We start from the raw sequence: 12,706 nt of genomic DNA on the forward strand, positions 1-12,706 counted from the left end.
GCCTTCATCCGGGGATAAATTTCTGAAAACGAATAAATACTTGTATTTTACATCGTGCCAAACATAAGTTCGAACATTATCTAATGTGCGTTAACTAATATCACAGTAATTACAGGCGAAGTGCATGAGATAGTGTAGAGGAAAATAATTCAAGAAGAGGGGTTCAAACGCGTGGTGTAGTGCTACATTTTACGATATGGGTGCATAGTGGTAGTGGAGATAGTGAACGATGTTCGTTCCATTTCGTGAACTGAGCGAGGTGACTAAAGAGAGTTATCTTACCGGCCGTAACCATGACTAGCATGCAGCATTCCTAATTTCAGTATAAACACCTCGGTGCCTAGCAAGTTGCATTACGAGACCGTGCGCTTACCGCGAAAGTACGTCCGTGACAGCCAAAGCAGTCGCTGATTTCAGAAAGGGTCGGACACCCGGAAGTGAATATATCAGGAAGGTAGCTTGAGAGCGCGACTTGTTAGGGATGGGGTGTAAAGAATGTTGCTCGAATAAGCGCTAATAGGGGACGTGTTCAAAAAGGTGCGGAGTTAAGTGAGGGTAAACAAAACGTGGAAACTCAGACAGTTACAAAGAATCCGTCCTCGTTAAAATTAGCAGTGCGTGCAAGGCTCATGTGAACTACTGTAATTAAACACGAGTAACAAGTTAAAAAATGATAACATGAAAAAACCACTCTGCGCTAATAAGGAGTCATGAGCTGGGGCCCCAGCTATTAAAGATAACACGAATATTCCACTCGGTCGTTAAGTCCGAATGGTTTCATGCTGCTTAAGGTGAAAATCCAATAGTTTTCTCTTTTCAACAGTTCTATGTGATTGTCCTTTCCTTCAAGCTGTCTGACTGTTTCCAATGCACAGTACCTCAGTTGGCTGATGCCATGGCCAGCTTCCAAAAAGTGTTGAGCTACAGTGGATTTTAGGTGTTTGTTCCTTATGTTCGATTTGTGCTCATTCAATCTAGTCTTAAGTTTTCTCTGGGTTTGTCCCACGTAGATTTTGCCACATGGGCATTTTAGCATGTACACTGCATTGCTGGTATCACAGGTTGCTGTAGCTCTTACTTTGATCTTATTGCCCTTCATGGGGTGGTTAACTGTGATCCCTTGAATGACGTTATTACAATGGTTGCAGTTTCTACATGGGATTGTTCCTTTGTACACTGTATGGGTTGAAGGAGTTTTCAATAATTCACCTAGATTTCTCGCTCTTGTGAAGGCAAAGGTGGGTTGAGTTTCAAAGATTTTATTGAAATCCGGTTCTATCCTTAGGATTTCCCAGTGTTTTCTCACAATTTGTTTGAACTGATGACTTGCTGTTGAATACTTGGAGACTATGGTGATGGTATCAGTATCGGTTCTTGGAGTGTAAGCAAGTAGTTGACTTCTGGTTTTGGTTTCTGATCGTTGAACTGCCTGGTCGAGGACATGATGTGGGTACCCTCTGGCTCTGAATCTCTGTAAGGTGCTACAGCAACCTGTGATACCAGCAATGCAGTGTACATGCTAAAATGCCCATGTGGCAAAATCTACGTGGGACAAACCCAGAGAAAACTTAAGACTAGATTGAATGAGCACAAATCGAACATAAGGAACAAACACCTAAAATCCACTGTAGCTCAACACTTTTTGGAAGCTGGCCATGGCATCAGCCAACTGAGGTACTGTGCATTGGAAACAGTCAGACAGCTTGAAGGAAAGGACAATCACATAGAACTGTTGAAAAGAGAAAACTATTGGATTTTCACCTTAAGCAGCATGAAACCATTCGGACTTAACGACCGAGTGGAATATTCGTGTTATCTTTAATAGCTGGGGCCCCAGCTCATGACTCCTTATTAGCGCAGAGTGGTTTTTTCATGTTATCATTTTTTAACTTGTTACTCGTGTTTAATTACAGTAGTTCACATGAGCCTTGCACGCACTGCTAATTTTAACGAGGACGGATTCTTTGTAACTGTCTGAGTTTCCACGTTTTGTTTACCCTCACTTAACTCCGCACCTTTTTGAACACGTCCCCTATTAGCGCTTATTCGAGCAACATTCTTTACACCCCATCCCTAACAAGTCGCGCTCTCAAGCTACCTTCCTGATATATTCACTTCCGGGTGTCCGACCCTTTCTGAAATCAGCGACTGCTTTGGCTGTCACGGACGTACTTTCGCGGTAAGCGCACGGTCTCGTAATGCAACTTGCTAGGCACCGAGGTGTTTATACTGAAATTAGGAATGCTGCATGCTAGTCATGGTTACGGCCGGTAAGATAACTCTCTTTAGTCACCTCGCTCAGTTCACGAAATGGAACGAACATCGTTCACTATCTCCACTACCACTATGCACCCATATCGTAAAATGTAGCACTACACCACGCGTTTGAACCCCTCTTCTTGAATTATTTTCCTCTACACTATCTCATGCACTTCGCCTGTAATTACTGTGATATTAGTTAACGCACATTAGATAATGTTCGAACTTATGTTTGGCACGATGTAAAATACAAGTATTTCTTCGTTTTCAGAAATTTATCCCCGGATGAAGGCATAATGCCGAAATGCATTGGGAATATATGAGTGCGAAATGTTGAAGGAATATGAATAATAAATGCTTGTGAATCTAACAAGCCAGAAATACATATGAATAAATTTTTGGACAATTATTTCTCGAGCAGAGTCTCAATCATTTTGAAACCTTGATACAAGGACACTATTGGATCCTGGAGGACAGTTCTCAGTGTTGAGAGTGCAACCCTTTACCTACTTTCCTGATGAAGGCATCGGGAGTAAGTGTGCCTTTCAGAGTTTTTTTTCCCCGTGGTGCTTGCTCTAGGATGAAGACTGGTTACAATAACGGAGAGAGAATTCAAACCTCATTGATGTACGTGTGTGTTCTAAGATCAATTAAGATATGAAGAGCATTGGTTATTTGTGTAGAACATGTTTATCGACTTGTATATTTTTGCTGCTTTTTAAGAAGTGTCCAGATTTAAATTTAGACAAATCAAGTAAGTGATAATGTATTCTACTGTTGTACTAAGTTTTAACCTACAAGGGTTTATTTTTTGTTGCGGGAGGAGATGTAATGCTTGCTATCCTGCAATTGTGTGTTTTCTATCTCTTCATTGAGTTACATGTTTCCCATTTATTTTTTTGAAGGAATTGGCATTTGATCCTTATGAATCTTATGCACAAGAAGTGCTGCGGAGTGGATTCCATGACCATTTTCTCAGTCATTTATCAAAGCCTGGAGCAGCCCTATACCTACAGGTACGCTCAGAGTTTTTATTTTAATGTTTAGGAATTATCAGCTTGAAATGAGTCCTCCCAGACAACCTTGTAAAACTGTTTGGTTACTTGGTTCATAAAGTATGGGAGCCTAGTGAAGATTTTAATCGGTTTGACCATTGTTAAATAAAACCATTTTCAAGCTGGTAAGTTTTTATTCTGATATGGACAGGAGAGGATTATGCCTTTCTTTCTTAACTTTATTCACTAGCAGCCAAAAAAGCGGTCAATAAACTACACGTCCCATATGTCAATGAGTATGACAAAAAACTGCAACAGACCGCATTTGATCCCCAAATTGCCAATACGTCCAACAGTGCATGCTGAAACAATCAGACATCACTCATATACCTTCTTATTTGTCAATTAGCATAAGCTTCTACATTCTATTTGGAAAATATACTGGTGCTACTGCTTTTGTTCCATCTCTGAAACCTAAAAATCCCACCAGAACTTTGTCAGTTACGTAGCCAACTCATTAGCCACAGCATAAAAAATGCACTTAAATATTAATAACATGTTTCTAGAAAATAACCACTCCTCATAACAGCTACAGGGGTATTATAACAATGCACATTTTCAATTGGAATCCAATGGGTGGTAATCCTCTCCTCTGTCTTAATGCAATATAAACTTTCCTTTACGTTAAGCAGAACATTTTTTATTCTTATGGATATTCTACCTGCAGGTTCGTCCCCTTTTGAATATCCCCAGGCCAAGGCTTGATCTGGAAACTTTGCAGTAGTTCACCCACACCAGTAGGGGGTACTACTGCCAGCTCTGTGCTGGTCGCAGCATTCGTATAAAGTCACTGGAACAAAATACTGCCACTATGGCGCGCCGACTAGGGTTCCTCTTTTTCCATCCACTTTGATTTTTATCCAGAACTGCTGTTTGTGACTTCATATTTTCTACAGCATTTTTCACACAAAACTTTCAACTTTGTGCAGTGCTTAGGAGATATCCTTACCAGTGTTTTCTTCACTGGTGTTGATACCAGTACCACTAACACAAACACGGGCGTTACCAATAACGATGCCCCTTCCACAGGAAGAGCCTACTAAAACGAAGTCTATCCTTATGCTATATAGGAGGGAAACTCCGAGATTGGCTGAAGATGTTGAGCATAACCAGGAATCTCACATCATGCCGAAAGTATTAGGAAGCCCTAGGTCATACCTTTGGTTTAGATTTGGAACACATCGAAATGCCTGAGGTGATAACACATGATGGCAGTGACCGCATGGAGGTGGCCTAATTCCTGGCTTCCACATCGTCAGATACAGCTGACTACTTGGCATCCCAGAACGGCAATAGACAACAGATCCTCAGAACTGGAAATGGAGTGCCCATTATGGCCAGCGCCCCCCCCCCCCCGCCCCCCCACCCCCACCCAGTAACCTCTTTCCATGCCATACTGAGGGAGGCTGTGGTGCAGCATGAGTTAGCCATACCTGCAGTGGAGACCAGGTCCACTTACTTTCTGAGTACCTGTAGCTTGCCTTACCAGCATCAGAACTGCGGCTTTCGTTCAGTGAGGGCTTGCTTGATCCCATCAATCTGACGTTTGACAGTCTCACTTTTAGACCAGCTGTGAACAGACTCATTGCCCCTTGGGATAGACCGGCTCCATTCGATCCAGATTTTCTCCCTAACCATGTCTTACCAAAAAAGCTTGGTGGTGCAGGCCTCCTCTTGCACTTATCAGAATCTGAAGGCTTTCCCTCCTGTTCTCCTAGACAGGGTGTCTCAAAAATTAGAGGTGGTAGGAAAGCTGTTTTCCGTCCTGTAAGTTTAGCCCTACGGTATTTGAATGCCGCATGCCTGCTTTCCGGGCCACCCATGCTTTATGGGAAATGATTAACGTGGTGGTGCCTGGCTGCCAGACTACTTAAAAGAGCACTTTGCAGTGGTGTTGTGAGATTATCAGGCACCTCGAGGCTAAATATTCGGGCAGTCCTGGACACTATTGACCTAATAGCCGATGACTCCTCTGTAGCCCTGAGGAGGCTCTACAGGTGAGGTCCACAGTCCTCTGCAGTGCTGTGCAGCCTATTCTGATGGACCTGCGATTCAATTCCTCTTGTCTGCTTAAATATAAAGCGGACTCCAGCCTGGAGAGATTCAAGGTAGGAAGGGCTATAAACCTGTCATTGCGATTGGTATTCTCAGCCCAAGACAACAGGCATTTCAGTACATTTGGAGGTTTTCAAAGAGCTTTGTCTTTCACCAGCCTCAGCCCACTAAGCCTGTTCAGTATCCAAACCAATATCCATGGCAGTGCAGAAGCAAAAGAAAAGGCAGGCAGATCCAACAAGGAGTAGTTTCTTACCTGTAACTCCAGTTCTGTAGCAGGGGAATCTCTGTTATAGTCATAATCTAGTGAATAGTCCCGCTCATGTGCGGGGACCCCGGTGCAATCAAAAATAATCTCTTAAACTGTCTTTTTGTGCAGTCCTGCATAGACACTTAAGAGGGAATTTAAAGACAAATAATGCAGCCTATACCTGCTAGGCTACACTCTCCAGTACTTCAACTAGATATTCCACCAATACCATATTCAGCACAGCCTGCCAAGTTTCCTTCATAGAGAAACTTCCCCTTTTACCAAGAAAGCCTCTGGAATGAAAGAGAGGAAGGGGTGGACAGACAAGCCCCATAGGCTGCCATTATGTGGCTCAAAAAGGGATACTGTGCTTTTAAGAAAACTTTCTAGAACTCTCAGTATTCCAGAATGCACAGCAGGTCCCCTCCACTTTCCGTTTTTTTTGTAGGCGTATAAAGCTAGACCTGTAGCATTCAGTACATAAACCTCTTTCTCTACCGGGGAGGAGGGCGGGCGCTTATGACTATAACAGAGATACCCCTACTACAGAACTGGAGTTACAGGTAAGAAACAACTCCTTCTGTAGTAGGGGATCTCTATGTATAGTCATAATCTAGTGAATCGAATGGCAAGCCCATCCCCAACACCAAAGTGGCACTGGAGAGAAAGAATAAAAACAACACCACTACTGTACGAACAGATTTCGCAGCGAAGCCTGCCCAACCTGAGCATCTGCCCTGGCATCAGAGTCCAGACAGTAATGCTTAGCAAAGGTATGGACCGACTTCCAAGTGGCAGCCCTGCAGATCTCTGCAATGGGAACATTACTGAGCAAAGCTGTCGTAGCCGCTTTGCCCCTGGTGGAATGAGCCTTAGGCTTACCCCCTAAGGTTTTGTTAGCCTTTTGGTAACATAACTGGATACAGGACACAATTCACCTTGAGGTGGACTATTTAGAGGTAGCAAGACCAGTCCTGACTGACCCATAGTTGATAAACAATTGGTCTGACCTACGAATATCCTTGGTTTTATCCAAATAGAATTTCAACACCCTTCGGACATCCAGGGAATGAAGAGCTCTTTCCGCTGGAGTGGAAGGATTCTGAAAAAATGTAGGCAAAGTTATAGTCTGGTTAACATGGAAATCAGAAATAACCTTAGGAAGAAATTTAGGGTGAGTACGCATCACAACCTTAGCAGCATACAACACAGTATAAGGTTCCTGGTAACACAATGCCTGAATTTCACTCACCCTGTGGGCCGATGTAATGGCCACGAGGAACGCCACCTTCCAGGACAGGTGCTGTAGCGAAGCTTTATGAATAGGTTCAAAAGGTTCCTACATCAGTCTGGAAAGCACCATATTAAATTCCCATGAAGGCGAAGAAAGACTAACAGGAGGAAACACTTTCTTCAAGCCTTCCAAAAAATCCTTTATCACTGGAATCTGGAAAAAGGAAGTCTGTGAAGGGCATTTCCTGTAGGCAGTCAGAGCAGCTAGATGAACCTTAATGAATTGAAAATTAAGGCCTGACTGCGCCAAATGCAAAAGGTATGGAAGGATGACATCTTCCTTACATTTCGTCGGATCATAGTTCTTGGACTTGCACCAGATGCAGAATCTCTTCCACTTGTAAGCATAGTAAGTCCTAGTGGAAGGTCTCTTAGCCTCCTTCAGTATGTCCATACAATCTGCCGGAAGATTCAAATGGCCATATTGCACTATCTCAGGAGCCATGCCGCCAAACTAAAAGACGAGAGTTTTGGGTGTACCATCTGCCCCCCGAACTTCGTGAGAAGGTCCGGCCGGCATGGCAGCCGTATGTGTGGAAAAAGAGACCGGTGAAGCAGGTCCGTGAACACCCACGGTCTGGACCATTCCGGGGCAATTAGGATCATCCGTGCCCTGGACTGGGACAGCTTGATGAGCACCGCCGGAATCAGGGGAATGGGTGGAAAAGCGTACAGAAAGCATTTAGACCAGTTGATCCATAGCGCATTCCCCAGCGTCCCCTGCTGATAATACCTGGATGCGAAGTCTCGGCATTTGCGGTTTTCGGCGGTGGCGAACAGATCCACGTCTGGAGTGCCCCACCTGGCGAAGACATCTCAGAGTACTTCGTCGTTTATGACCCATTCATGGTTTTCCTGAATCAGTCTGCTCAGTGCGTCCGCCTGAACATTCTGCACACCTGGCAGATGGGTAGCCTTTATCGTCAGTCCTCTGGCTAGCAGCCAGTGCCAGATCGCCTCCGCCTCCTGCGACAGTGTGCGCGATCTCGGACCCCCCTGCTTGTTGAGGTAATACATCGTGGTTGTATTGTCAGTCTGTACAAGCAGAGAGTTGGTCTGAAAAGACGGATGAAAGGCCTTCAGTGCCAAGTGAACCGCTCTGAGTTCCAGGAAATTGATATGATACGTGGACTCCTTCGGGGACCACTGTCCTTGTATCTGTAACTCCTTGGAATGCGCTCCCCAGCCCTGGAGAGAAGCATCCGTCACGATGGTCTGAATGGGAATGTCCTTGTGGAAGGAAACCCCTTTGAGGAGGTTCTCCGCTGAACACCACCATTTCAGAGACTGTAGAGCATGCAGAGACAGTCGTTTCTTGTCGTCCCAGTTCCCTCGCCTCGGGTCCCACTGATCCTCCAGACACTCCTGCAGCGGTCTCATGTGTAGCCGTGTGTGTGGCGTGAAGAAGATACAAGAGGCCATCGACCCCAGTAGAGAAGACACCATTCTCACTGTTGTAGATGGAACAGTCATAAGAGCCTGAGCCTTCCGAAGGAGTGATAACCTTCTCTCCTCCGAAGGAGACACGCTTGCTGAAAGCGTATTGATGGAGACTCCCAAGTACTGTAGGCACTGGACCGGAGTCGGGACAGACTTGGACATGTTGATGTGCAACCCCAGCTTGTTCAGGAGAACGGACGTCTTCTGGAAGTGTGCTTGAGCTTCCGAGAAGGAGGATGCCTTGATCAACCAATCGTCCAGGTACGGGTAGACAAACACCTTGTTCTTTCTCATGTGTGCCGCTACCACTGCCATGCATTTTGAAAAGGTCATGGGCGCAGACTTCAGCCCCAACGGTAGTACTGTGTATTGATAGTGATTGGCGTCGACTTGGAATCGCAGGAACTCCCGATGTTTCTGTGCAATGGGCATATGGAAGTATGCATCCTGTAGGTCTATCGTGCACAGCCAGTCTCCCCTTTGCAGTTGAGGGTAAATCTGGTGCAACGACAGCATGTGAAACTTTTCCCTGCAAATCCATTTGTTTGCTTGTCGCAAATCTAGAATGGGCCTGAACTCGTTCTGGTCTTTCTTGCATACCAGAAAGAACCGTGAGTAAAGACCTCTTCTCCTTTGAGACAGAGGGACGTCTTCTATCTCCCTTTTTCTTAACAGGGTATTTGCCTCCGCCTGGAGGTCGCGCAGCTGAAAGTGCGAGCAAACCGGTGGAATTGCTGAAGGCGGGCTGATGAACCGAAGACTGTATCCATTGCAAACAATATTCGGCACCCACTTGTCCTGAGTACTTTTTCTCCACTCTGCCAGGTAGTATTGGACACTTCCCCCCCACCGGAGTAAGTAACAGATGACGGGGAAGCAACAGCTCAGGGCCTAGACCCGGCCGGGCCTTTGGTCGCGGTGGCAGATTGCCCTCCCCGGCCCTTCTCACGTTTTTGGAAGGGCCTCCTCTGGAACTGCTGCTGTTGTTGCTGTCCAGTTTGCTGGCCTCGTCCCCTTTTCTGCGCCCCGTACCGTCTCTGGAACAGGCGGTAGGTCTTCTTTTGTTCCTTGGGCTTCTCCAACCCGACAGCCATCAAGGTTTCAGCCTCTGCCTTCATCCGGGCCATTTCATCGTCAGCGTGCTTTCCAAAGAGGGTCTCGCCCGAAAAGGGTAAGTTGGCCACCCTCTGTTGGGCCTCAGGTTTCAATGACGTAGGCCGCAGCAAGGCATGACGTCTCTGGTTGACTCCATGGCAGTACCCTTGGGATGCCAGGAATGATGAATCCGCAGCTGCGCTGATCAGTTGATTAGAGACCAGCAGCCCTTCGTTCAGGATCGCCATGAAATCCTCCCTCAGCGAACTGTTGGAGGGACTCCCACAGAGCCCAATCGTACCGCCCCAACAACGCTGAGGCACTCGCGGCCTTCATGGAGGTGGGGGCTGCCCCGCAGATCTTCCTGCCTGCTGAATCCATCCAGTGGCTCTCCTTGTCTGGAGGCACTGTAGATGACGGGGTGGTGGCATGTTGTTTCCTCTCCGCCGTCACTATCACCGAATCCGGTGCCGGATCCACCCTGAGAAATGCTGGGTCCGAGTCATGAGCCCTGTACTTCTTTTGTAGCCTGGAGGGGGCGGATTTCGTAGTTGCCGGAGTGAGGAATAACTCCATGGCGGGCTCCACCAATTCCGGCACGAACGGCAACAAAGGTCGAGACAATTGCTTTTCATGAAGGGTCTCAAAAATGACTGAGGTCGTCGGCATGGGCACAGTAAGCGTGATGCCCAGCTTGCTCGCCCCTCTCAGCAGCACATCCTGGAAGGAGATAATGTTGTCCACAGGCGACACCCTCGTCCGAGGGGATTCCGACCGGGTAGGTGAGTAGTCCCTTGCGCTAGACGAATCCGTATGAGACCTAGACCTGCCCCTCCTGTGGCACCGTCTATATCTAGTAGACAAACGACGGCGACTCCTGGATCTCCCTCTCTGTCCGTAGCGGGATCTAGACCTCCTCGGCCTTGGTTGTTTTGCAGGCCTGACCAGGAGCCTCGGAGAAAGAGGCCCTGTAGGTGAAGTCGGAAAGTGTGGCAACGAGGTCGACCTCGGTGGAGCAGGCGGCCGCCCATTAGGTGGCGGAGGCAGAGTTGGTGGCAGCCCATGAGGCGGCGGAGGAGGAGGAGGAGAAGGAGGAGGTAGCGGTGGAGGTGGCGTCGGAAGCCGAGGGGTGAAGGCGACCTCGGTTTAGGGGGCGAGTATACCACAGAGTACACAGAGCCCAGAGACTTCTCCACTCTCCCCTTCTTCCTCGCCTGACCTGACTGGGGGGACCGAGAGGCCGGGCCCCCTGTCGGTGAAAGACGTCGCCGCTGTGCCCCCGATGATCTGGAGGTTCTTCTGGCGTCAGAACGTCTCCTGGAGGACGATGCCTTCCTCTTAGGCTCCGAGCGCCTCTTCGGCGTCGATGAACGCCTTCTTGACACCGACGATCGGCGTCTCGACGGCGATGATCTATGTCTCGACGTCTGAGTTCTCCTTCTCCACATCGAAGATCGCCGCGACTTCGAAGCTCTACGTCTCGAAGTCGATTATCTTCTTGACGTCTATCTTCTCGACGTTGATGATCTTCTTGGCGTCTATGATCTCTTCTTCGACGTTGAACGCCGAATCGACGTCTACCTGCGGTGTCGCCTCGATGGCGAGTGCCGGCGACATTGTGACCTCTCGCGACGTCTATGACTGACTTGACGAAGACAATGAATCTGTACTCGACGTGGACTTCGACGGAGGTCTTGGCGTCAGTCCCCTCGACGTCGAACGTCGACGCCGCTTAGACCCAGAGCCCTGGGGAGACGGGGAACAGACCGTGGTCATTCCTCTCGATGCGGAGACCGGTGGCGTTTTCTGGCCTTCTCACTGGGGAGCCCCCCAGAGGCCTCAGCACGGGCAGATGAAGCAGTTCCAGCATGCCCAGACCCACCTTGACCTTGCTGTCTTCTTTACTCCAGTCCTTGGAGCCTGATATTCTGTCTTTCCTTTAGGGTCCTGGAGGAGAAAGTCTGGCAGATCTCACTCTCCTCAGGAACATGTGCAGAAGGGAGACACAGGATACATACCTCGTGTGGATCGGACTTGGCCTTCTTCCTGGAGCACTCAGGGCATTTATCAAATAAGGCAGGCATATTTGATAAATGAGGGCTCAGAATTACCAGAAAAACACCAGTAATTAAAGAAGGCACATAAACACGTCGAGTGAACACACTCTAACACTTTAAAAGTGCAAAAAAATTGAAATAAACCCTAAAAGTGCAAAAAAAATTGAAATAAACCCTAAAAAGGGAGAGCTCTATGCCCCAAGGTCCTGCTAGCAGGAGCCGGAAAAAAGAACTGGAAGTGGAGGGGACCTGCTGTGCATTCTGGGATACTGCGAGTTCTAGAAAGTTTTCTTAAAGGCACGGTATTCCTTATGTTTAATCGATCTATCAGGGTTTATAAAGCGCAGATAATCACTTGATAGGGTATCCAGGTACATGCAGGGAACGGAGGCTTATTCTAACAGCCAGGTCTTGAGGGCCATTCAGAATTCTGAAAGTGAGGTGATGGTCCGAAGGTGCATGGGGAGGCTGTTTGTTCTCCCCTGTATTATCAGGAAAGCTGCCTTAGTTTCCTTCTAGGAAACAAACGGTCAGTTGGAGGGAGAATTCTTTCTTACTGCAGGTTTGGAGGCCATTACTCCAGACAAGTGCAAGTAAATGTTCAAGATGCGGGGCATCTGTGCAGGTAGGAGGTTTTCAGTTTTCCCTGATCTTTTTGATTGACTACTCAAGGTAGGCATGCTGCAGTTGGTTTCAGACCACAGCATCCCTGCTGTTCGACATTGGCTTTTCCATCAACCCACCCAAGCCACACTTAGAGCCCTCTTTGTATCTCTTGTTCAGAGGGGGAGTACTGGATAGGTTTTGGAACCCCCCCAACCCTTCAGAGGATATTGGACATTCAAGATTCCTGCATCCTACTGGTCACACACGCTTGAACATGAGGGCTCGCCATTGATGTCTTTGTCTGCAGTGGTTCCAGCACGGGGTAATCTGCCACAGATACTGAGGAAATTTCCCAGGACCCTGCAACAGACTTCTCTGGTGGTCGATAGAGGAGAACATGATGCAATGAATGTCCTTTTGCCAACCCCCCCCCCCCCCCACCCCCCCCCCCCCCCAATTGGCGAACTGTAGATCAGGGCCTACAGTTCGCTAGGAGAGCAGGTTCAGAAAATGAGCCTGATAGTTATGGGCACATTATCTGTCCATGAAAGCCCTCCTGCTCTCCTTTTTGTAGCTGATCTGTCCAGTTCTTAACA

At 47.5% G+C, this 12,706-nt stretch overlaps 1 protein-coding gene across 1 annotated transcript in view; it reads left to right on the forward strand.

Moving 5' to 3' along the window:
* SOS1 (SOS Ras/Rac guanine nucleotide exchange factor 1) overlaps window positions 1-12,706 on the forward strand; it is an 897,181-nt gene that overhangs the window by 326,040 nt on the left and 558,435 nt on the right. Inside the window, exon 7 of the mRNA XM_086927418.1 lies at window positions 3,165-3,275. Within this exon, the coding sequence (XP_086783544.1) occupies window positions 3,165-3,275 (111 nt within the window). The remainder of the gene's footprint in view (window positions 1-3,164; window positions 3,276-12,706) is intronic.

The sequence above is a fragment of the Lissotriton vulgaris genome, chromosome 6 (assembly GCF_964263255.1).
Source record: "Lissotriton vulgaris chromosome 6, aLisVul1.2, whole genome shotgun sequence".
Taxonomy (NCBI): domain Eukaryota; kingdom Metazoa; phylum Chordata; class Amphibia; order Caudata; family Salamandridae; genus Lissotriton; species Lissotriton vulgaris.